Source organism: Agelaius phoeniceus, chromosome 13 (genome assembly GCF_051311805.1).
Source record: "Agelaius phoeniceus isolate bAgePho1 chromosome 13, bAgePho1.hap1, whole genome shotgun sequence".
Taxonomy (NCBI): domain Eukaryota; kingdom Metazoa; phylum Chordata; class Aves; order Passeriformes; family Icteridae; genus Agelaius; species Agelaius phoeniceus.
In genome coordinates, this window is record NC_135277.1 from 6,294,115 (window position 1) to 6,318,273 (window position 24,159).

Consider the following 24,159-nt stretch of genomic DNA (forward strand, 5'->3'; position numbering starts at 1 on the left):
TACAAAGCAGGGGGGAATCAATATGTGACAACCATAATTCTCTGCTCAATAATTACACAGAATTTACACTGCTGAGTAGGCTCCCTCCATTGATTTTTACAAAAAATATTTACTGCAGCAGGAATACAGGTGTAAGGCTAAGTTTTGATGCTCTGTCTTTCCAGTGCATTGATTTCAAAATAATAACCAATTTCATACTGTACAATGCTTTCATACCTTCATTCAGAGACACACCTCCACACAGACCATGCCTCTGCCTACAGCATTCTACTCTCTGTTTCTCTTCCTTTGTTCAAAAACCCCAGTTTAGCAACTCTTTAAGTACTTATCACAGTCTCAGTAAGAAATGAGTCATGCTGTAGAAGGCCTTGGGTCCAACAAGAAAGGACAACATTCCCGGAATCCTGTCAACCAACCCCACCCAATGACACAACCGAGGGGCTGTGAAGATGTGCCAGAATGTCTCAGTGCTAGACAATGCTCAGGCTGCTGTTAATTACACTCTCATAGGAAACAAATAAACAAACAAATCCATCCTGATACCAAAAAATCTCTCAGAATGTGCTCTGCAGAACTTGAGGGACACACGTGTACTTGAGGGCAATGAAAAAGGAAAGAAGTCATTGTGATATCACTGTCCAACTCCAGAGCAAACTTGTATCGTATCAAATGTGGACATCTGGCCAGCCAGCTTTAGAAACAATAGAAAAGAACTAGAAAAGACAGACTATACAAGACAAGGAAACTAAAAATATGGAATGGAAATATGGAAGGAGAGAACCGCAGCTTTGGGAACTTAAGATGACTGAATTGTGTGGAAGAGATGAACGAAACACTCCTATTCTGTCAGAGCTTGTGGGTACCCAGGCAGAAGCTGTCAAAGAGACCTAAAAAGAAGAATTTTGTTGGTGGAACTTGCTGCTGCAAGATATTTCAAGGCCTGAAATACAAATCAGCCCACATTCAGGTTAGATGAGTTTGGAAAGTATAGACTGACTTAATATGGCAATGGTCCAGAGGGAGCCTCCAAAACCAAACCACTGACCAGCCAGAACTGTTATACCAGGAAAGGATCATCCTTGTGTTTTTTCACACTTGAACATTTGCTGCTGGTTCTACGTGAGACAGGGTGCAAACAAAGAGGGACTCAGCTGTCCACATCTTTAATTTAGCACAGAAATCCCTGAATTACTGCCAGGACCAATGGCACAAATGTGTGTGAGAGGAAGGGCAGTTCAGAAGCACCAGAGAAAGATGTACACAAATTCCCCTCAATTTAAAGGAATAAAATCACCATTTAATGATTTCCTTGCTGTTGATGCTGTCCAGAGGGAAAAAATCAGGATAAGCCAAGAATCTATGACTGCTTTTCCACAAAACACTGGTGTGCAGCAGCTTCTGTGGACTCGAAAAAAGATACTGCCCTTTCTCTTTAAACTTAGAAAGAAAAGTGTAAGCCTTCAAACCAAGAGCAGAGACCTGGACCCAAACTAATAAGTCCCACTGGTATACACAGATGAAGGGTAGGTAGCTATATGGCACCCTCTATTTTCCTTTTCATTGCAATCAATTTCACTTTTTAATTTTTCATGTGATGTAAAGAAACTGCATTTTAATTCCATGAAAAAAAACCCCAAAAGACAGAAGGTCAATACTGCATACAAAGTCTCACTTCTCTTGGTTTTCTCTCCTGAGAACACTGATGCTCCTAATGCACCATGAATTTCATAAGAATGACTCATTATCTAAGTAATGAAAGATTAAGTTTTTCTTCCCCCTCCCTAAACTCCTGCAATGGAGGGTTTTTCAGGAGCGTGATCAGGGTGACTCATTGTGGAGGGCACAGGGGCCACAGCTGGATGTGCAGCGCTCCCATCTCAGAAGCCCCCTCCAGGTGCTTTGCAGAGCTGGGCAATGATAAATGGCAGATTAGCATCTGACATGCTAGAGGAGAGCTTGTAATTACCAGCAAAGCGGAAAGGCAGAGGCAAATAATTGCCTCTCTTCCAGGAGACAAACATTAGAGAGCTTTATTGAGCAATGCTTCTTGGGGTGGCAGTGGCCTCTTTCAACACCTCCTGTAAACCCTTCCATTTTCCCCAAGCTGGAGAGCTCCAAAGCCACAAGATAAACTGTCACAGGAGCTGGGGGAAGAACAGTAAGAGGAATAAAACCTGGATCCAGGCTAGAGAGTAATAAATATTTATTGCCTTTCCTTTCTGCACGTTGTGGAAACAGATGCAAAATGAAGTTCAGTGACTTGTGGGAAGCGAGCCAAACCCAGCTCTGCTGCTGCTGCAAGCAAGCAGAGTCACAGGAATGGCTCCTGGTTACCTTGCTAGTGGTGCAGAATTTGTCTGTCCATCCAGGCCCTCCTATCTCTGACATCCCTGTTCCACTCCAGATGTACCAGTCCCCCCCAGTCCCCTGTGCTCGGGGACAGCCACACTGACGAGTGTCCCTCTGAAGCACTGGGACATGGCTGCTTAGTCCTCAAGTACTGCAAAGACACAGGAGCTGTTGCTGCTTTGTCAGAAAGCCAAAATTTTAATAGCTTCTTTTGTCCAAGGTCCAAACATCAGCTCCTCTTCTCATGTGATGAGAACCTCTCCTTGTACCTTCACTCAGCATTCTCAAGGAGGCCCTGTTATGCTCTCTCAGACCTTTTTCAGCACAACTGTGTGCTAAGGAAGCTGTTTGTTCTCTTGTCACACTGCCAGAAGCATGCAATACTACAAAAAGCCACACAGAAAAAAAAACACAACTGCCTTTTGTTTGCTGGCTTTCATATTTTTTCCTAGAAAAGGAAAGGCAACTGCAATATATAGAGAAGTGCCTAAGGACCAAATGATGTCACAAAGTTTACATATAATAGTCCCAAAATCAAACTTGTCTCATATTCAGTAACAAAGCTTTAGAGGGATGGGTGGGAATCTTAATTTACATCCTTTCTTAGTGGATTTTGGTTCTTCTGTGTAGTCACTTCAAAACTACCACTTCCATCTAAGATCTTAAGTTCTTACAGGCTCCTGCCTCATGGGGTGACACAGAGGCACAAGCTAACATTTCCAATTATTTAGCTGATGATGCATTAAGCAGGGACTGAACCTGGAAAACTCTTTGTGAGCAGCTCAGGCTTTGAGCACCCCAGTTATCAACAGGGTGCTGAAGTTTAGGCAAACCCCACAAAAGAGGCAGGGTGAGGGAGAAGGATCCTTCTCCTGAGTGGCCATTCTAAACAGCCTCACTAAGAGACCATCAGGAAACAAGAACTTTGCTCCCAGAACATGATGTTTCTTCAAAGCAAGAACAGGTGGGGAGACGAAACAGGCCATCTATAAATTGTTCAGGGTGCATTTCTTTCCTTAAATAAATGCCTGAAGCACACCACAGGTTACCAGAGGACATCAGAGAAACACGAAATGTGACGCAGTACAAGGAAAGAGAGAAAAACCTGGGGCAGGGCTTGGCAGTGCAGACACCAAGCAGGTCTCTGGGCTGGAGAGGAGGAAAAGCTGAACACACTGACTTGTAAAAGTCTGCAGGTGAGACAGGTCAGTGCAGTTCCACGTGCTCACAAGAGGCCTCTGCAAACAGCAGCACCTGCCAGACGGAGGGAGCTGCTGCTCTGTCCTCATGCACACTCTGCCCACTGTTTCCTAATGCAGTTTGGCTTTTTTTTTTCCCCCTCCTCCACATCTGTAACATCTCTAGTTGACTTAAAAAGCTATTTTCTTTTTGTGGAAATATGAAAGCTCTCCATTATTCAGCACTTATTCCACATGGATGAAGGTCGACGGCCTCCTTAAAGAGCTTTCCTGCAGTGTGTAACATTAATAGCTGCACCAAGATGAAATTAATTTCATTTTCTGAGACCTTACTTTTGACACTGAACAAAGTGCGTGGGATGGGAAGGAACAGCAGTGACAATTCCTTGCATGACTCAAGGGGAATCACACCTCAGGCACCAGGACCAAACCCCACACACCACTCCTGTCCTCTCCTCCTGGGCAGGCAAAGGACTCCAGGGTGAACTGGTCCACACTGGTCAGCCCCAAATCCCAAACTCCTGAATACCTCTAAGTCACAGCCAGGAGCCTTCTGTGAGTGACGTTCACAACATGTGAGGGTTTTGGCAGAAGACTTGAGTAAGTCTTAAAAATGCTTAGGAATTTAATGAGGTTAATTACTAGGTTAAAAAGTACTTTAGTCATTAGAAATAAAACACAAGAAACAAACTGTCCACTTAAAAGAGGGGAAAATGAGAATAAATTGCAGTGATTGGTATCAGGTCCCTCTGCTCTCACTAAGTGAAGTTGACATTTCCCATTATATGCCCAGTCTCAAGGATTGGGTCCTAAAAGCTGCATCTCTGATGACCATAAGCAAGAAAAAAAGAAAAAAGAGCTGACCATTATATCCCCCCAATACAAGTCTCATTGCAATGGTTACAGCATTCAGAGCCTGTGAGAGCCCTCTGCCAAACCAATCCATACCAGCTTTAATCCTTTAAACAACTTTAAACTTCTGAATCTGGGTGGTTTTGACTGAATGGTGACACCAGCAGGTCCTGCTGGGATTCCTGGTGGGATGGGACATCCCTCATTAGTCACCCCCAGCCACAAAAACACAGAGCCAGACCCTTGTTCAGGAACATCTCTCCAGGAAGGCAAAGACAAAGCCACCAAGCCTATGAGGCTGAGCACAAAACACACTCGGGCTGAAAAAGGAGAGAGTTTAGCAGCAGGGAGCTGCAAAGGAAAGAAGACTGAACCAAAGCAATGTAAAGATTAACAGGAAGGTGGAGATTAAGCACTGCTGTGACCTGCCTGTTTTATTATGAATAAAGAAAGGGTACAAGGAAATACAACACCAGTGCCCTGCTTCGTGCTGTGCTGACCTGCCCCTGCTTAGGCCACCAGCATCAGATGGTATAAACAGCCCAAAGGAGATTTGCCATCATGGTGTAGAAATCAAATGCCATTTAGAAACCCTGGAATTAAATTGCCTTTGCAATTCAACAGCAAGCACAGAAGGAAGATAAATAAAAAAGCCAGTGGGTTAAAAGTCAGGATCTCCTTCAGTGCTGGGAACACAGTTTGATCTTAGCTGTGCTGCACAGCCCCAAGACTAAAGCTTAAGCTGTGATATTAAGGTTCACAGAGCTGAGAAGATACTGGCATTTGGGCAGACGTCAGCAATTCTGTCAAGCGAGTTACAGATACCAAGGGCTGGAAAGTCAGAAGCATTTCTGCTGTGTAAAATGTGACATGCCAAGCTATTTATTCTGTTGCAAATGATGTTCCACATGAACCTTGAAACACTGGGCTTCTTGCAGCTGAAAATAAGACACCCCATCCTCCCCATATACACACACACAGGTTTTGGCCCAGGTGTAATGATGCTCCTGCCGTCTGTGCTCCTTCACAGAGCATTTGGGACTTGCCCAGGATCCCAAATTCCTTACACCATGTGGCTCCAGGGAGAAAAATTATAGAAAAATGCCTCGACATTAGTTATAATAAGGCTTGTGAGCACAGACTGGGTGACGAGAGCGTTCTACGAGCGCTGAATACAAATCAGAGGCAGCACACAACCAGGGCTGGCCTGTGAAGTGATCAGCTCCTGTTCTGCACTCCCTGCAAAGGGCTTCTCGCTTCTGGAAGGGCACATGGGGAAGCAGGAGGGAGAAGGGCAGCCCAGGACACGCTGCCCACTGCAGAGCTCCCAGCAGGAACGCTGCCAGTTCCCACGGCTGGAGCAGGGACCGGGGCACGCCGGGACCCGCGGCCAGAGCTGCCCAACCCAGGGTCCTCTGAGCCCCACTCAAATAACAGCCTGTGCAGCTCGTGGCCAAATATTAAATGTCACTTTCATGCTAATTTTCAAGCTTGGACACAAGTGTTTGTTTTTCAGGGAACGCTCCAGAAAGCTTTCGCCTTCTGCGCAGATGGGTACAGCCAAGATCTAGAAAACAATCCACCAGAACTGATGAGACTTGATTTTCCTCCTTATGAAATTATTATATCCGGGATTTTTCTGAATATAAAAGGTTACAGTTAAAAGCTGGGACAACGAAAGCAGACGTTAACTTTCATTAAAAAAACAAACTAACCCTGAACGTTGCAATTACTTCTGCCACACAAAATGCCTACTAAAATTCAGAAATTATTATTCAAGTTAAATATTTGACTAGTTAGATTCGGTTTTTGCAAGGCTTGTTTCATTGGGTTTTCTTCCTTTCTTAAACAAACTCCCTTCAATTTGCTGCTAGAAAACCCTGAAATAGTGGAAATAAAAGGCAGCCAGCATGTCCTGTTAAGGTTTAGATAATGTCCAGCTGCATAAGAAGCATAGATAAACAGGAGGGAGCAACTCAGCCAACAGGATTTTGGGCCCATAGGATGGATGTCATATGTTTGAGAAACACTTTTTGCCTTCTTGCCATGATTCCAGATTCCACAGAAGGCAGAAGATAAAGGCACAGCTCCTGCCCCATGTGCTCAGGTTGGATGTGCAAGGACACAATCACTATTACCTCCACTGCATATTCAGCTCTGTGTCACCCTTCAAATTGGTCAGGATCAGAAGGCACTGATGAACCTTTGGTTTATTAATTATTTTTTTCTGCTCCCTAGAGAAATTTCACTGAAAATAAAAAAGAGCATTTTAATTTCCCTTGAAGAAACTTGGAAAATTATCATTCCAATATAAATTTGGCGTTCTGTTTTTGTTTTTTTTTTTAAGTAGTCTACAACTTTCTCTGAAGTTGTGGTAAACTTCTTGTCTGTCAATGGAGATTTACTTGGTTAACAGTTGCATGCAAGTGGAATTAGACCTTCATCACCATTTCTAGAGCATGCTGGGTATATGCACAGCATTGCACAAATTAAGAACTGCACCAGACAAATAACAGGTCGCCCATCCAAAAGGGCTTACATTAATTATGTTAATCCAGCAGAGACAGAGGAGTGTGATTAAACAGTCTCTACTGCCTGGGATTTGGCTGTTATCCAGCAGTAATCCTGCACAATCTGGGTTTGAAGTGTGTGTAAGGAGTGTACTCTAACCACCTATGCTCAAAACCAAAGCCAGTGACTTGGGTAGGCGATGGCATCCCTGGATGCAGGAGCAGTTCCTGGAGAGCAGCATCTCCAGAGATGAGCCCCAAGCCCCCAAGCTCAGCTCCAGAGCAGCCAGACTCTCCCCTGACTGCTGTCAACCTACAGGCACTGGGGCCTTGAGTTAGGCAGTAACTGTAATTAAACCCCAAAAGCCTCGTTAACAAAGAGCAGAAGGAGACACCAGAAACAAACCTGGTGCCAAACCCTAACATGCAGCTGTTTCCTGTGCACCTGATGGGGGAGGAAGACTCAGCTACATGGACCCTCCATGCAGTCACTCGAGGTTAGATCTGAACTCTAACAGAGAGAGAAATCTGTACAGGAGATGCCTCATCCTCCTGCTGCACAGAGGAGTCTGTTAAACAACAATTGAAGTGTCACCTCCAGATCTCCCCCTTCTTCCAGCTGTAACACAGCAGTTATGAACACAACTGGCTGGAAAAGGGATGCTGATCCCCATGCAGCAACACAGCCTGGGGCAATGCAACACACAGCCTCACATCACATGTTTGTGACCAGCAGGAAAGGACAGGTCCCTTCAGGCAACTGGAGCCACTTGGTGCTGAGCAGACAGGCTGTGACTAAGGTGTCCATAACCTGGGCTGGAGGCAGAAAGCCTCAGTGGTCAATACTGGACCTCCTGCTTCTCATCCAGAGCCTTCCACTGCTTCTCTCTGACCTCCTGCTTCTCTTCCAGAGCCTTCCTGCCATGGGTTAGACAGACAGACCCTGCAGAACTGAGCCTGTGCCTGCTCTGCGCCAGCTCCCCATGGCAGCAGCACACCAGCCTTGCCCCAGTGATGCCACCCAGCCACTCACTGTCCCCAGAGGCACTGATGGTGGCACCTGGTGTGACACAGCCCTTGTCACAGATGCGTTTCATGAAAAATCCTTTCCTCGGGATTGTTTTTCCTGAGAAGCCTCAGAAACAAAATGTAACCAATGGTTATCTGCTGCTGTGGAATGTAACAGGTGCATCTGTGACTGGTCTTGTGTGGTTGTTTCTAATTAATGGGCAATCACAGCCCAGCTCTCCGGACTGTCTCAGTCAGTCACAAACCTTTGTTATTCATTCCTTCTTTTTCTATTCTTAGCCAGCCTTCTGATGAAATCCTTTCTTCTATTCTTTTAGAATAGTTTTAATATAATAGATATCATAAAATAATAAATCAAGCCTTCTGAAACATGGAGTCAACATTCTCATCCCTTCCCTCATCCTGGGACGCCTGTGAACACCACCACAAGCCCTGACCCTGCTCCTGCAGCAAAAGGTTATCTCAGCTTCTGGCCCAGCTGGCAGCACAGCCTGGCCACTGCTGTGAGGACCCTGCTGATATACTATCCACCTGCTGTAACCAGAGCACAGCTTATTTATTCACTCTGTCTCTGGCAGGCTGTCTCCCATCCAGAGGCATCTCCAGGGAAAAGAAGCAAAAGCCACAAGTCACTGCTCACAGGCATGGAGAGCTCTGCCTACCCACTGAGGAACCTCCTCCAGCCCATTCCCTCCTGAACATCACCTCTGGCAAGCAGGCAGCAGCTCTGTGCTACCTAGCACAGCTCCAGAGGGAAGCTGGCAGCAAAAGCAATGAATCATCTGCTGAACCTGAACTTGTGTGAGCGTGGACTCTGCTGTGCTGGATCCAGCTCTGGAGGCTGTGAGCAGCAGAACCACAGGCACAACTTGTGGGATGTGCAGTGGGAAAGGTCTGCTTCCAAACATCAAAACCATTTCTACAATCACAACTGACAGGGAAGCAAATCGTTAAATCTAAAGAGATCCACTTGAACAAATTCCATTCCTCTCTCCTGCATCCCTCTGAGACAGAAGGTCTGCAGGATATTGTGGAAAAATCAAGATACTCTCAGAACAAAGGCTGAGGTCCCAACCCTCCTTTTCCCCATTTCACACAGCAGAAAATGACCAGTGAAAATGCAGATCTGGAGAAATGCTCTGTTTCCAAGTCTCCTGGACAGAAAACTGAGGTAGTAACTTCAACATACACACAGAAGATGATAAACACATCTACAAGCTATCTCTAAATTCTCAGTCTCATTTGCCAACTGAGAAGCTACAGACAGCAAGTAATTTCTCTGTCTCAGCAGGGGAGACAGGACAGAAATCTGCAGATAATGTGAAGAAATGCTGCTCAGGCAGGAATCAAAGAGCCAATCCTTGGGAAGTGCAGATCACTGTTACACAAGTCTGGTTTGCAATGTTTCTTTCATATTATAGTAGAAAAACCCATTCATACAAACAGGGAATCATGTCAAAATGTACCTATTCTACTACTAACTTTGTGTGGATAAACTCATAAAACCCCCAGACTTAGGGGTTTGCTGTACCACAGCCTCAACTCAAAGTGCTCTTTGATGATCTGCTGACAACTCACTTGTTCAAGGTTTGCATTTATTTTGAAAAGCTCAACATCCCCAGCATGAAAAACAACAATGTTTTCCTTGGGTCAGCAAAACAGGGCAAAGGCAGCTTTTATTTTTCACCCTAACCCTAGCTGGGAGAGGCATGGCTCACATTCAAAGGCACGAGTACTCTCTGCCACACGGCTGGGAATGAGTTTTGCTCTGTAGCTCTGTAACATCATCCAATTCTCAGCTGGAGGTTTTCCAGTTAATAAAACGGCCATATGGGGCATTAAAAAAAAAAAACAAAACCAAAAAAAACCCAAAAGCATTTCCTTCCTTTGCAACCTTCAGTCTCAAAAAAAAGAAAAAAGGAAGGGAAAGGAAGGAAGAGGAAGGAGAAGGAAGGAGAAGGAAGGAGAAGGAAGAAGGAAGGAGAAGGAAGGAGAAGGAAGGAGAAGGAAGGAGAAGGAAGGAGAAGGAAGGAGAAGGAAGGAGAAGGAAGGAGAAGGAAGGAGAAGGAAGGAGAAGGAAGGAGAAGGAAGGAGAAGGAAGGAGAAGGAAGGAGAAGGAAGGAGAAGGAAGGAGAAGGAAGGAAAAGGAAGGAGAAGGAAGGAGAAGGAAGGAAAAGGAAGGAAAAGGAAGGAAAAGGAAGGAAAAGGAAGGAAAAGGAAGGAAAAGGAAGGAAAAGGAAGGAAAAGGAAGGAAAAGGAAGGAAAAGGAAGGAAAAGGAAGAAGGAAAAAAGAAAAAGAAAAAATAAGAAAAAAGGAAAGGAAAAAAGAAAAAAGATGAAATAAGGAAAAAGAAGGAAAAGAAAAGAAAGAAGGAAAAAGAAAGAAGGAAAAAGGAAGAAGGAAAAAGAAAAAAAAAGAAAAAAGAAAAAAGAAAAAAGAAAAAAGAAAAAAATTAAAAAAAAAGAAAAAAGAAAAAAAGAAAAAAAAAAAGAAAAAAAAAGAAAACCAAGAAAAGTAAAGCAGCAGCCAGTGGTACTCCTGAAATTCAAGAGCATCTCTTTTCCTTCTTACAACCCTTTTACCCAGCTAAAGCACTATCAGCACCTTTGATGGGTGTGCTGCGGGCAGAGACAAATAATGATGGGTTGGAGGCAGCAATTAGCATCTTCAGTAAACACGGGATCTCTCTGGGAACAAGGCTTCTGGCACACTGGCTTCCTGACACCACCCACACTCCCCATCCAAGCACAGTGTTTATTCACAAAACAAGCCTGCCTCGTGAGGGAAGGGAGATGTGAGCAGCCTGTGGTCTGGGAGAGGCACACACCAACACCCTCCTGACCCCTGCAAGAGCTGTCACCCAGAAAGGGCACGGTCAGCACAGATTCCACTGGACACCTGGTTCCCAGGTGGGTGTCGATTATTCGAAGAACCTGAATTTTAATAAAAAAATGAGTCTTTGGATGTGAGGATCCAGATTTCTGTAGATTAATGGAGATGGCCTGTGGGATCTCAGCACATCGTTCCCGATGTCCAGAGATGCCAGGAGAACCCTTAGGGGGTCTCGGAAATCCTGGAATGTTGCCAAGAGTGTTTGGTGGCTTGATTTTGATCCATCCACAGAAGTGACAGCAGTTTGAGGACATGAGAATCACTTTAGAGTGAAGGGTGTAAAAGGGACACATTTAGAGGGTGAAATATAAACTTTAAGGTTTTTGGTACAGGGGGGTTATGGAGACAAAATGGAGGGATCAGGGCGTGTCTCATCCTTCTTCTTTCTTCTTCTTGTCTTCCATCTCCTGTGGTGATGTTGGCACTTGGGGATTGGTTTATGGTGAAGGTGCACTTGCCAACATGGGTGAAAAGTATTGGGAAATAAAGGTAAATATCATGTATGTAGATTTTAGTATAAAAAGACACGACCACCCCGTGGGTGATCAGAGTGCCCTTGGCTGCCTTGCAGATCAGACCTCTGTTGGGCAGACAGAAAATTTTGTAGATAAGAAACAATAAACAATCTGAAGAGCGAAAAGCTGAAGAGTTCAGACTCGTCCTTTGAAACGCGTCCACCCAAGAACCACCCTGCCCGTGTCGGGGCACAGACAGACAGACAGACCCAGCAATGGCCCATACCATGTTCCTGCTGTATTGGCTGAGCTCCTGTCTTAACTCTGGTTGCTTCAGTACCTGACCCCCCACCCCCAGTTTTAACATGTTTAATATGGTGCTGCTCACACCAACACTCCACCTCCCTTTCACCACCATCCTTATTCTTGCCTCTGCTGCATGCAGCCTTTGCTCAAGCAGATTTCTCAAATCCTTACCCCATCCTAAGCCACCTCCAAGAGCTCCCCAGTGCACTGTAGATTCAATTTCCAATTGCCTTCCTGGGCTGCAGTAAGCAGCAAGGACTTTCTCAGCATATCCTCAGCCAGCCCTACACCTCCTTACTTGACTCTCATTCCTCTGCTCCACTGGCTCAGCTCTAGAATTTACTGCCCCTCCAGGGCTAATAAAACCCAAACTTGCTGATTTTAAGGCACAGAGTGTCTCTTCTGTTTACTCAGACTTGGAGTACCACAGGACAGCAAGGCTAATTTATTCAGAAAGCTTCACTCAGCTGCTCTCATCTCCACACTACCACAGTTTTGGGGGGTGCAGAATGTGAGATGAACTCAGGGAGCTACACATGGGAGCATTTTACACAGCAATCTGGAGAGCAGCACAGCTGCATTTTCACTTCTCTTGTTTATGTGAAATTTTCACTTCAACAGGTCTTTTATGCACCAGCAGAACCCATTAAAGACTGTATTTTTCACCTAATGGGATTGCCTGTCGTGATTTTTGCCAGCTGTGCCAGCCTGTGCCTTATCTCCCCAGCCCCAGTGCACTTTCTCACCAGTCCAAGGGATTCCATGTGCACTCCTATCTGTGGTAGGATGCTGCAAGACCAGGGCGATGGCACAACTGCCAATTCAGCAGATTTTTGATAGGCAGGTGCAATTTTAAAATATCTTTACTCCAAGAGAAGTTTTGTACCCACTTCACCATCTTCACAGCCTTAGAGCCACAATCCTGAACACCCACTCAAGAAAGCAACGATCTTGGGAAGAAAAAATGCACAACCTGACTCGGAGATGAGAAAAACCACAGGGAACTGTGGAATTTGCTCCCATTTTTTTGTGCAGGCTGCAAGTGAGCTTCAGAGGTGACTGGACAAGTCTGGGATGTTCATCCCTGAGCTGCTGGCTCCTGGGAATGAGTTACAGGACAGTGAGGTGTCTGACTGTCCTCAAAATGCTTCTTGCAGCTCACCAACCCAAATCACAGGATGGTTTGGGCTGAAAGGGACCTTAAATTCCAACACACCTTCCACTAGTCCACGTTGCTCACAGCCCCATCCATCCTGGCCCTGAAGACTTCCAGGAACTGGGCATCCACCAGTTTTCTGTGCAACCTGCTCCAGTGACTCACCACCCTCACAATCAAGTTTTTTCCTAATATCTAATCTAAACCTACTCTCAGATTGAAGCCTTGTCCTGTCACTACATGCTCTTGTAAATAGTCTCTCTCCACAATGCAAAGACAGTGTTGGTCTCAATTTAATCATCCAGCTCTTGGAGGCAAGTTAAACATAGTTTGCAGAGGTGGAGCAGGCTAGAGCTAGTAGACAAAAAGCCAGGATCTGTAACCCCTCTGACACTGAAAAGAAAGGAATGTCTGCACCCATGGAAGATGCATTGATTTGCAGGAATGTAGTGAAATGCTTTAGTTCTCAGAGCAATTGCAGAGCACTGGAGTCAGAATTCCTGGGGTCTATTCTCACCCTCTTGCTAACTTGTTTTATAACCCTTGAGACGTTCTGAGTAGGAGTATTTGCTTAACCTAAGCTTAATTTAAGTTCTGGTCCTACTTATAAATCAAGTACCTCCAGGACTCCAAGCTCCTAATGAGGGGGGGTATACAATTACACAAGAGAGTGTTTCCATTTCCTAGGGAAGTCTCACCAACACATGAAATAAAGCAAGGTTTGAAGGAATAAGATGTTATTTTACCAGATCAGGTGACAACTGAGAAACAAAATGTAAATATTCTTGAGCATGATTAGTCACACTGATCAGAACAAGCTCCACCAAGCATGAACACGTGTGTATTAAATAGGTGTTATCTCTCCCTACAAACCTCTTACCCTCTGGCACTTGTGGGAAACTCTTCACAGAACTCTCACCCAGAACCACTGCAAATAATTTTGTTTCCTGCAATGCTGCTTCCTGTAGTTTACAACACAGTGCTGTGCTCATCTCCCAGCAGCACCACAGCAGCACATTTACAGAGGATGTGATAACACAAGTGCAGTAAAACATCTGTATGCTTGCATTCCAGGAGTGTGAGTTTTTATATAAAATGAGGAGGGGGAATACTGAAAACACACACACACACATCTCTACACCACAAAACCAACAAGTGCCCAGAAAGCTCACAGAGAAACGACAGCTCAGGCCAGTAAAGCATTAATCAGTGCTCAAGACACCTCAGAAACACAACCAGGGAACTTTGTAGCTCACTTCTCACATGCTACCACCCCTTCAGTCTCTAACCCCAGCACACAGTTTATAACTGTCTGCTGAGAAAAAGCTCTCTCTAACAAGTCTTATTCTTTTGATGATCAGCCTGATTGGATTAGGACATCCATATGTTGTAGCTGATGGCTAACAAGATAGAGGTGGTTTTTCATCACATGGGTAATTGGTCTCTGCAGCAATTACTAACACAGCAAAGTTGTCCCAGTTGTCTTTTTCTCCCCCCCTAATATTATTTCTTTCAAACTCTAATAAGCAGTATCACATCAATGTGTACAAACAGTCACAGTGGGACTGGTTTGTCTAACACTGAGGGCAGGAATGTACAGAATACCACAGGGAAAAAGTGAGGTAAGCAGAGGGACTCTGCTGCACAGAGCATCTTGCTCTTCTACCAGTTTGAACACTTGAATGTTCGCTATTGCTTTGATCTGCTGCCTTCAGCCAGATCCTGCTCCCTGTCACAGACACAGCTTTGTTTGGCTGCACTCAAGAGCTCTGAGGTATTAAGTCAAAGAGCAAAGTCACATGTTGTAAACTTCTATCCAAGAAACTAAATCTCACATTTTAACTGGTAAATAAAGGGCCAAATTTGGATAGTCTCCTCCATACAAAATCCCTATTACTGAAATCAAAAGGGGGCTTAGCAGGAGCAGGCCTAGCTCTTAGAAAAAGCCAAATACCTCATTAGCAGCATAGTTAATGGAATGGCCATACCCTGGCAAAAAGAAATCTGATAAAAGACTGAGTCCTTTCAAAAGAGCAAAGTTCGAAGAAGCAGTTTTGGGAGCAACTTTGAACCAAACAACCAAATTTTGAGAAAGCAAAGCCAGAATTTCTCCAAACCCAATGATAAAGTGCTTAATAACCCCAGATTTATGCAAACTTATCATTTATGCAAAACAAATCCATAAAGTTATAAACCTTCAACATTCACCAAACCAAGGAAGAGCTTCCACTCCGCTGGCTGCTAAGATGACCACAAAGGATGCAGAGGAATTTTATTTTCGTTTTACAAGGTACCCATCCCTTTTGACCACATTTTTCCCTCCAGGTTGGTGCCTGAAGGGTAATCAGATACTTGTAGTTAGTGAGGCTGCACTGATGTTCCCACAGCAGCTCTGCCCCTGGTCCCACACTGCTGGGCCATCACACACCCTCCCTGTGGCAATAGGACAAGAGAAAAGATTTTAAACTACTACAGGGTCAATTCCAAGCAGATCTACAGAAGAAATGTGTTATGAGGAGGGTCATCAAACAGTGGGACATGTGACATTGACAGAGAGGTGGTGGAGTCCCCAGTGCCCAGCAAAGCCAGGATAAAGCCACAATTTAACAGCTCTGGCAGCTGAGTGCTGCCAGGTCCCGTGGGTCAGCAGAGCTGCACGTTTGTGCCATGGCACTGCTTGGGACTTTGCAAAAGCAAACACCTTTAGGAGGTTACTCAAATAGCACTTTTTTGGCACCTAAAGGGTGTAAGTGCCGGCTTGCCCAGCACCCAGCTCAGACCTGCAGCAACTTCTCCAAGTGCAAGAAAACTTGGTTGAGCACCTCACCCAGGCACAGGAGAGGCAGTTTGAAAGAGGGAAAGCAGGAACTTCTCTGCATTCTCCTATACACTCATACAAGCACCTTGTCCCACACGTAAGTGAGTAACACCCAGCCAGTGCCCTGAATTGTGCTGGCAAAAGGGAAAATTCTGTGCCTTGCCCCACCAAAGGAAACAGAGGCCCAGCTGTCCTCAGTGCCAGCCTGTAAACTGTGACCAAAACATCTGGGCACATCTGGGGCAACACGGATGCCCCACCTTATGTGCAGTAAGTTGGGGAGTCTCGGTCAAGCTTCCAGAGGAAGGGCCAAGACTGGCACACACCACTCCTGCCTGTGCCATCAACAAGGCACAATACAGCCTTCAGCTTCTGACAGGGGCAACTCACCACCTTCCAATCTGTTTAATTAATTTTATGAACCTTAGGACTCTGCATATGAGCCATTTAAATGACAAGGGCACTGCACTAGACATGCTTCCCCAGGAATGATGTACCTCACTAGGCTCTCCCAGCTGATGACTATTTCAAGTACTCCACAGAAAAAACCTAACAAACTCAACAAATGGAGTGATTTTTACAAGACATCAGACTCAGCAAATCCCAATTAAGGCAAAAATCAGCTGCAGAGTACACAGGGAGCACAGAGTAACATGGAAACAGCTCCCACCCTCAATATGCTTTCACACAAAGTCATTTGGTTGGGCTCAAGCTTTATTTACTCAGCTCATAACAACAAAGAAAAAAAGCTATTAGCAGAAGGTTAAGGTAACTGAAACAATTGCTGTAGAATAATGGAGCCCACAATACTTACGACTTCGTGCATATATTTATTTAATTGAATAAATACATTCATTCAGCTACTGCTTTTTGCAACAGCCTTCCTGCCTGCAGTGGGAAAGGTTATTCCCATTAATTGATTATTGTTACTGCTCTAATATACCCTGCACACTTGTTTGTGTTCCCATTTAATTTTCCAGGGTATTACCACCAGCACTGTAAAAGGGGACGTGTGTAAGGGAGCCAGCCCTGCTGACACACAGCAAATGAGAACACCCATCTCTCCCCAAAGGGCTGTAATTATAAAAGGCTGCAGGCCATGGATGGATCAGTGGGTTAATACCAGGATGCCCACGTGAAGCTGTGTAATTTCACCTGATCACAGTCAGTCCATGGGGGAGAGACAGCCCAGAGAATCTTTCCCACAGACACCTTCCAGTAATGAACAGGCATCACAGCCCTCGCGCTGGCAGCAGCTCTCAGAGCTAATACTGTGCCTTTCCCAGCCCAGGGGAGGCTGTGACAGGAAGGAAAGGCTCTCCAAATCACCCGTAGGAGGATGCATTTACTGAACAAAAGCACTGCAGAATTCCGTCTTCGGGCTAAAAATATTACACACCTATAAAGCTGCCTGTAGCAGCAAGGGGAAAAGCAATTCTGGCTTCTGTGCCCACGTGGGGGTGGACAAACTCACCAGGCAGCTGATGGGTATGGAGTGGGCACAGAGCAAATACAACAGATAGGAGTCGGCTACAATCCACTACAAAAGACCTCATAAAACAGGCTTTAAAAGGAAAAATGCACAAGGCTGGCAGGGCCTTGGGTGGTGAGCTCAGAGAAGCATGTTCCAGCAGGAAGGGCTAATGTGAATAAAGCACCCATGTCGATTGCAAGACCGCAAATGAGCACAACAGGAAGGAGAGTGGGAAATGCTGTGAGGAGTGAAAGGATAAGCAGCCAGGATGGGCAGAGCTGTGCAGACCTCTCAGGTGGGTCCTAAAGGCCTTCCAATTGATCACCAGATGGCCTCAAAAGGCTGATGATATGACCTGTATGCTATAAACACACAATTATTCCACTTCCTGTGGTTTAGAAATGTAGGTTCAGACATACATGACAAGAAATTTGAGCGCTTTGGAAAGGATAAGACTGATCAAAATACATTCATCCTCCTTGTAAGAGACTTTTCATCAGGCAGAGACAAAACCAGCAAACCTAAAACACAAAATGATGACTCAAACTCTGATTTCAGCAGCTTATGCTGATAACTTGCCATTAACTCACCAGCATAGATACTAACTCTCAGATTTAATTCTTGTCAGTTGAGAAAATGTTTCTCCTTCTCCAAAGCACAATGGCCGCTATCATTTTGACTGACGTAAGCTACCATAAATGATTTTTCAAATGGACAAATTTATCCCTGGAGACAGCAAGATTCCAATTAGGGCATGTTTGTCTTCCACTGCAGCAAATCTTGAGCTGGTGCTTAAAGCAAGACAGAAGGCACCAGAAGCGAGAGTGAGCTTTCTCTGTGTCATCACAAAACAAAAAGTGCTTCTACAAATTCCATGCAAAATATCCCCACGCTAATACAAAGGTCAAAGCCAGGAGCTGCAATGCAGGGTCCCATCCCTCTTACAGGGTTAGTCAGGGCAGATGTGGTTAAGAACACACCATTCTGTTCAGCTCTCCTCTCATACCAAGGGTAAGAGCTGGAACAACCGCATGATAAAACCAAAATACACAGAGAAAAGGCCAAATAGGTAAGACAGAAGGAAGCAGCTAAGCAGAGCTGAGTTATCCATTTCTGCATTCCTCTGCCCTGTCATGAAGCAGGCCAAGGACAGCTCTGTGCCCCAGAGGATGCTGTGCTCAGATACACCCTTGCACAGCAATAACTCAGGAGCACTCATCACTCCACAGCACAAACTTCTTGACTCAAGACTTGTCCCTTCTGGGGTTTCCTTTAAGCCATGCTTCACATTACTGCAATTCAGCCAGTGGCCCCAAGCCATGGGGCCTGAATATGAGGGGTGTGTGCCCACGATGCCAAACACACAGACGGCTTCAACAAATGCAAAGAGACACCCTGAAATGCATTAAAGATCAGCACAGCATTCTTCTGAATGAGTCTCACAATCTGGCAGGGCTCCTTCCAACATCAGTATCAATTTCCTCCATCAACTGGAGACAGAATAATAGCAACTTCCTCTGTTTAATACAGCCCTTAATTGTCCCAGATCAAATACTGGCTCCCAGAGGCTATTCATTCTGCTCTGTAGGTAACTGTGTCCTAGACAAGATGCAAGAACTTTTATCAGCAAATGTTAAATGCAGCAGGAAGGCCAGAAGATGTGTCTCAGGCTGCTAAAAACATTAACCAACCACATCAGTGCACTGGCCCTAATGGAACTCACAAAGCACTGCTGGGAGCAGCACGGGCACTCTAGTGACCAAAAAACCACCTGCAAGCTCCTGCTTATCTGAGAGGCAGCAAATCCATACAGCCACTGTCAGATCAGGGCTTTTTTCCCCTCTTTGTAGCAGCTCTGATCCCCGTCCTAATGACAAAGTCCTCACTGATTTCAAGAGAACTCAGCAAGACTGAGCAGAAAAAGAACTAAAAAAGGAAATGCCAAGTGAGTCATTAGTGGGTGGAGAAAAGAAGCGTATAGTAAGTAGTCTTTACTCCTTTAAAATAAACAGTGCCACAAATTGAAGGAATCCTTTGACACTAGTGAAGATGGAGCAGTAACAGGCCCTGCAGAGTCTGTAGGAATGATGAATTCCTCCACTCAAAGGAGTTACTTATGCCAGATGCCAATAAACACACAGGTAAAATTAATCTGTTAGCTTGGAAACCACTAGATGGTAGTTCCAACATTAAATACAAGATCAGATTCAAAGAAAAGCAAGCAAACCAGCACCAAACCAGAACATTTTCCCCAATTTCAAACTGCTATGAAAATTCCTTTATTTTTTCCATCTTCTGGCTGCCACTGCCAGCAATATGACCTCTGAGTCAGATGCTGAAAACAGGAGGAGAGTTTCCTCCTGACCAGCAACCTGTTCCAGTGAAAGGTGTCCCTACCCATGGCAGGGGTAGGAGCTGGATGATCTCTGAGATCCCTTCCAACCCAAACTGTTCTATGATTAACCAGAGCAGGCATGCTGCCATGATCTTTCTAACCCTGCCACAGCTCAGATGTGCTTCCTTTGGAACATACTTCAGTGTGTACTTTCACACACTCATCTCTTTGGTTCACTTTGCCCTGGGTTACCAAAACAGCCCCTTTTTCCTAGGCCTGGTTACTACAGCAACAGAATCTTTTTGAGTTTGGTAGCAACACACTGCAGGCAGCAAAAAAACCCCAAAAAACAACAACAACAACAAAAAAAAAACCCCAAAAAACCAAACCAAAACAAAACAAAAAAAAAAACAAAAAAAAAAAAAAACCGCCAATAAACATGAAGCTGCAAGTCAGCAGCCCATGAAGAGAAATATTCCTGTAGTATCTCACCCCTGCCTCTCTAATTAAGAAACTCTAAGAATCCCCACCTCCTTGGCAGAGCACAAGCCTGAGCAACCCCCTGACTTCAAAGGATGCACAAGAGAGGTGCACTGCCCACAACCTCCTGTGTGCCTGTCACTGCAGAGAAACCACAGGAGAAATCTGATGGGCTTCAGTTTTCTGAAAAATATTACACTCCACAGATGCTATTAGTTCCACTAATGATTAAAGCCAAAGCATCACTTTAAACTCCATATGGTATCACATCTGCATTCTTCTGCATAGACATGAGTATTAACACACAAAAAAGAAGACTGGGGGCGGGGGGGTCTTGGGGTTTGGACTTTTATTTTTAAATAACCAGAGAAGTGTCTTGTATTGTTATTTCACTGCAAAGTGACTGTATTAGATATTATATTATTACCCCACTTAACTTTCATACATCGTATAAGGAGAAAAAAAAACCCTCTTGGTGCACACAGTTATTTCTATCTAATTCACTGCCTTGGGACATGAGGATTTTTATTTATGACTAGTGCTTAGCTGTCAGGTTGAGAGACTGCTTCTAACCCTCAGCTACAGTGCAGCCCAATGCAGCACACCCAGACTCAACATAAGCAGTACACTAAGGACAGCACAAACTGGTCAATCTGATCATTTCTCAGCAGCAGCCAGTCATTCTACAAAGTTCAGCCAGACTATTACCACTGTTATTAATTAGTTCCTATCCTGAGAGAACGATCTATGCCAGATTTGCCCCTAATTTCAACTTAGGGAACTTAACCAAAAACATTTCATCTGGCCACACACGGCCCCCACTGAGTGAGTGTGCTATTATGAGAAAGCAAACTGATATAAATATAGCACGGTGACAGTATCCACTCTGCAGTTATTTCCTCTGTGAAACAGAGCAGAATGAAGTGGGTAAGCTGCTCAGCCAGCTTTCTTCTAAGGCCACTGAAAACTGCATTGATGACATCAACAAAAATAATCAGTTAAAGACAAATCTGAGCAAATAATTCTCAAACAACATTTAAACTGAGCAATCTGACTCCCTCTCAAGTATCCACCAATGTAAGATGACACTTCCACTTGTTACTTCTCCATTTATATTCATTCATGGAATAGATTTTTTTTCCTGGTAGCTTTTATTTTCACTAGCAAAATTGATTGCAAGTTGATAGATGAATTAATCATCCAGTATCTGAAACCCTACCTGTGATGGATAGGCTAGGACAGGGCAGAAATTAAACTTCATTGCTGGTCGAGTGTGCATACACAGGCACTCCTCTGTAATCCACAATTCAGATGTAGAAATTCAGGTTATGATTTCCATAGCTAAAGCCAGAAAGCAAACAACCCCAAAATGCTTGGGGTTTTGCGGTGAGTTTTTTTTGGTGTGGCTTTTTTTCTTTGTTTGTTTTTAAACTCCACATGTAGTAACAAATACGGTTAGACAACATCCTTATCTCTGCAGAAAAAATAAAAAAGCAGCACATAGTAAGCAGAAATAATTTTCTGGAAGCATTTTCCCAGCTACAGTTGAACTGCCAACTTTAAACACGTTATTTTAGCATACAAGATGAATGTAGCTCAGGAAGAAGAAGAAGAATCACTCTTCCTAATCCTCCTCTCATGCACCCTCCTCCAGCCTGTTCTCAAGATATGAAGCATTGCTTAAAAAATGCCCACGGAACAGACTGAAAGAAGTTGCTGCTCCTCCATATAGTTATTTATAATAGATAATCTTAGAATCACTCTTAATTCCAGCTCATCATTTATGGTGTTGGCACAGTTGCTCCAGTGAATTCAGTCTCATTATTCACCTTTGGGTTGCACATTATCTTGTATTTTATACATCATCCTTCTTTGTCCAGTGGATCCCTCACAAACACTCGCAGAACCAAGTGAGGATGAGTAATGACCCAAGGACAAAGCTAAATGCTGAAATACTATGATTTTATGGCCAGCTACAGAAAAGCAGGGACACGTTTTGAATACACAGACGAAGCTCTATGTGAAGCAGCAATACATCCATGAATGCCATGCTATGCAGTGACCTTCCACCAGGCTTCTGCACTACCCAGGACATTAAAAAGCACTCTGAAAGTCAGCAGGACTGCTCAGCTCTGCTCTCAATGGCCACACTCAGCTTGGAAACGAGATAAAAATGTCTTTGGGAAAAAACTCAAACAGGAAAAGGATCACGCATTCAGCTGAAAATCACACCAAGGTGGGGATGATGGGACAAGCGCACACTTTTGGTAATCAGGATTATACTAACAATGGCAGCACACACTCCACTGATTTATTCCATTGGAGCAGCTCACCTAGTGACAAATCCCACAGAAAGAGGAATGTGCCAAGCTGGTACATTTTTTCAAAGAAAACTTTGCCAACAACATCCTCTTTAAACCTGCTGGGAGGGGCAACTACTGCTGAAACCCACAAGCACTTTACCCCCAATAACTGAGATGTTTCACTGGGGAATCAAAGGCAAATTTCACAGCATAACCATACGAAAGAATTTTGCAACATGATCACCAGCACCATGAGTTCTACTTCAGGCTGACTGTATCTCAAAATAGACCTCACCAGTTTCCACATCCCATTCCGTTACAGAGATCACATTATCAAGGGTCCTGCCACAGCATCCTGGGTCACAGCACCTACTCTGTAACTGGCACTTCCTTGCTAAAATGTGACAGTGGTAGTGACAACATGTGTGTCCTCTCAGTCTCCTCAGACTGCAGTGATCACTCAGATGCTTTGGAACAGGATGCGAACTAGGGTATCATGTGGGGGGAAAAAAAACCCAAAATAAAAAAGTCAATCATCATCACACACACCACTTAAAAATTCTTCAGCTAAAAGTGAGCCATGAGCCACCAATATAAGAACTTAAAGCAATCTGGGCAAACACAAGAGAAGGAATGAGCATCTGCCCAATCATCACAGCTGTCAACCTTTACCACTGCTACAATATAAGCAAGCACTACTGTGCTTCCCCTGCTGCTTGATGGAGACACCCACGCCAAGTTACTTCCACAAGCACAGCAGCACGTGGAGAAGAGGCCTTGAGGCATCCCTTCCACTGGCATCAAACAGGCAACAAGAGCCAGATGCCAGCCCACAAGGAAAGCCTTCCAGGAGAAGAGGTTCAGAGAGCCTTACCTATGTACAGGGAGGAATCTTTCCGCCTCACGTGGTCATCGATGTAGGAAACTCCCAGGGGCTGGACAGGGGTAGCACCAATGCCCAGGAGGACCTGTGCCCCGATGAGCAGCAAGTACATCATGTTGGTAGCAGTCCTATTCCTGCAGATAAGGTCCGGGTCTGGTCCCTCATCGCTGCTGGACCCGTTGACAGCACACACATCCCTCCCTTCGGCTCCCCAGCGGATTTCTCCCGACTCGTACTCGTACTGGTGGGTGAGAAATTCAGGCAAGGCAGAAAGGAGGGCACCCAAGGCCATGACTATCCCTCCACATCCTATCAAGCGTGGCCGGTGTCCTCGGGCCCCGAAGTAGCTGACGAAGAGGATGAGGGCCAGGTTGCCAATCTCGAAGCTGCTGGCAATGACGCCCACGTCGGCGCTCTGGAGATTGAACCGCCGCTCCAAGGTGGTTAAAACACTCACCTGCAACAGAGAAATCCAGAGAAAATTACATTCCATGCCTTCCATTCTTCCCAATATGTACTGCTGAAATGCACATTTCCTTGACTTTTTCCTGGAGCTGAAACCATACCCATCAAGGACATCCAAATCACAGTACAGTAGCTGAGCTCCAAGCATGACCTGACTGCTCAAACACAGCCATGCCAGAAGGTCCTAATACCAAGTGACATTTCACAGCCTACCACCTGTCTGAGCACATGTCACTTCCGAATTCCTGTGCCCATCAGTGTGTATTCTGGATGCCTGCAGACACCCATGATTCCATGATTCTGTCTCTGGGCTCCCTTTCTGTTTGAAGGCACAGCCTTCACGGTGCACTGTCCCACGGAACCAAGGCACAAACCACTCTGAGCTTCACAGCCTGCCAGGCACACAAGCTTTCCCTTGGAATGAAATGCAGTTAGGGAGCAGCAGAAAACCCTGCAGGGTTCTTTGCCTGCACACCAGCACAAGGCTATTGAGCCACTCAGAGACAGTGATGTACAAACAGGCAGTTTAGCTGGCATTGAATGCTTTTAGTCAAGTATTTAAATAAAATGCTGATCAAAGGGTTTAAACTGTTTGTGGCTTAGTTAATGACTGGGATTGTCACAGAGTATTTTTGAGAAGACAGGCCAATTA

At 44.8% G+C, this 24,159-nt stretch overlaps 1 protein-coding gene across 2 annotated transcripts in view; it reads right to left on the minus strand.

The window, feature by feature from the left end:
* SLCO3A1 (solute carrier organic anion transporter family member 3A1) overlaps positions 1-24,159 on the minus strand; it is a 141,571-nt gene that overhangs the window by 95,016 nt on the left and 22,396 nt on the right. For both annotated transcript variants that reach the window (XR_013184092.1, XM_054642346.2), the window contains exon 2: positions 23,034-23,499. Coding sequence is in view for 1 of the 2 variants with exons in the window: in XM_054642346.2 (XP_054498321.2) it covers positions 23,034-23,499 (466 nt within the window). In the remaining variant the exon portion in view is untranslated. The remainder of the gene's footprint in view (positions 1-23,033; positions 23,500-24,159) is intronic.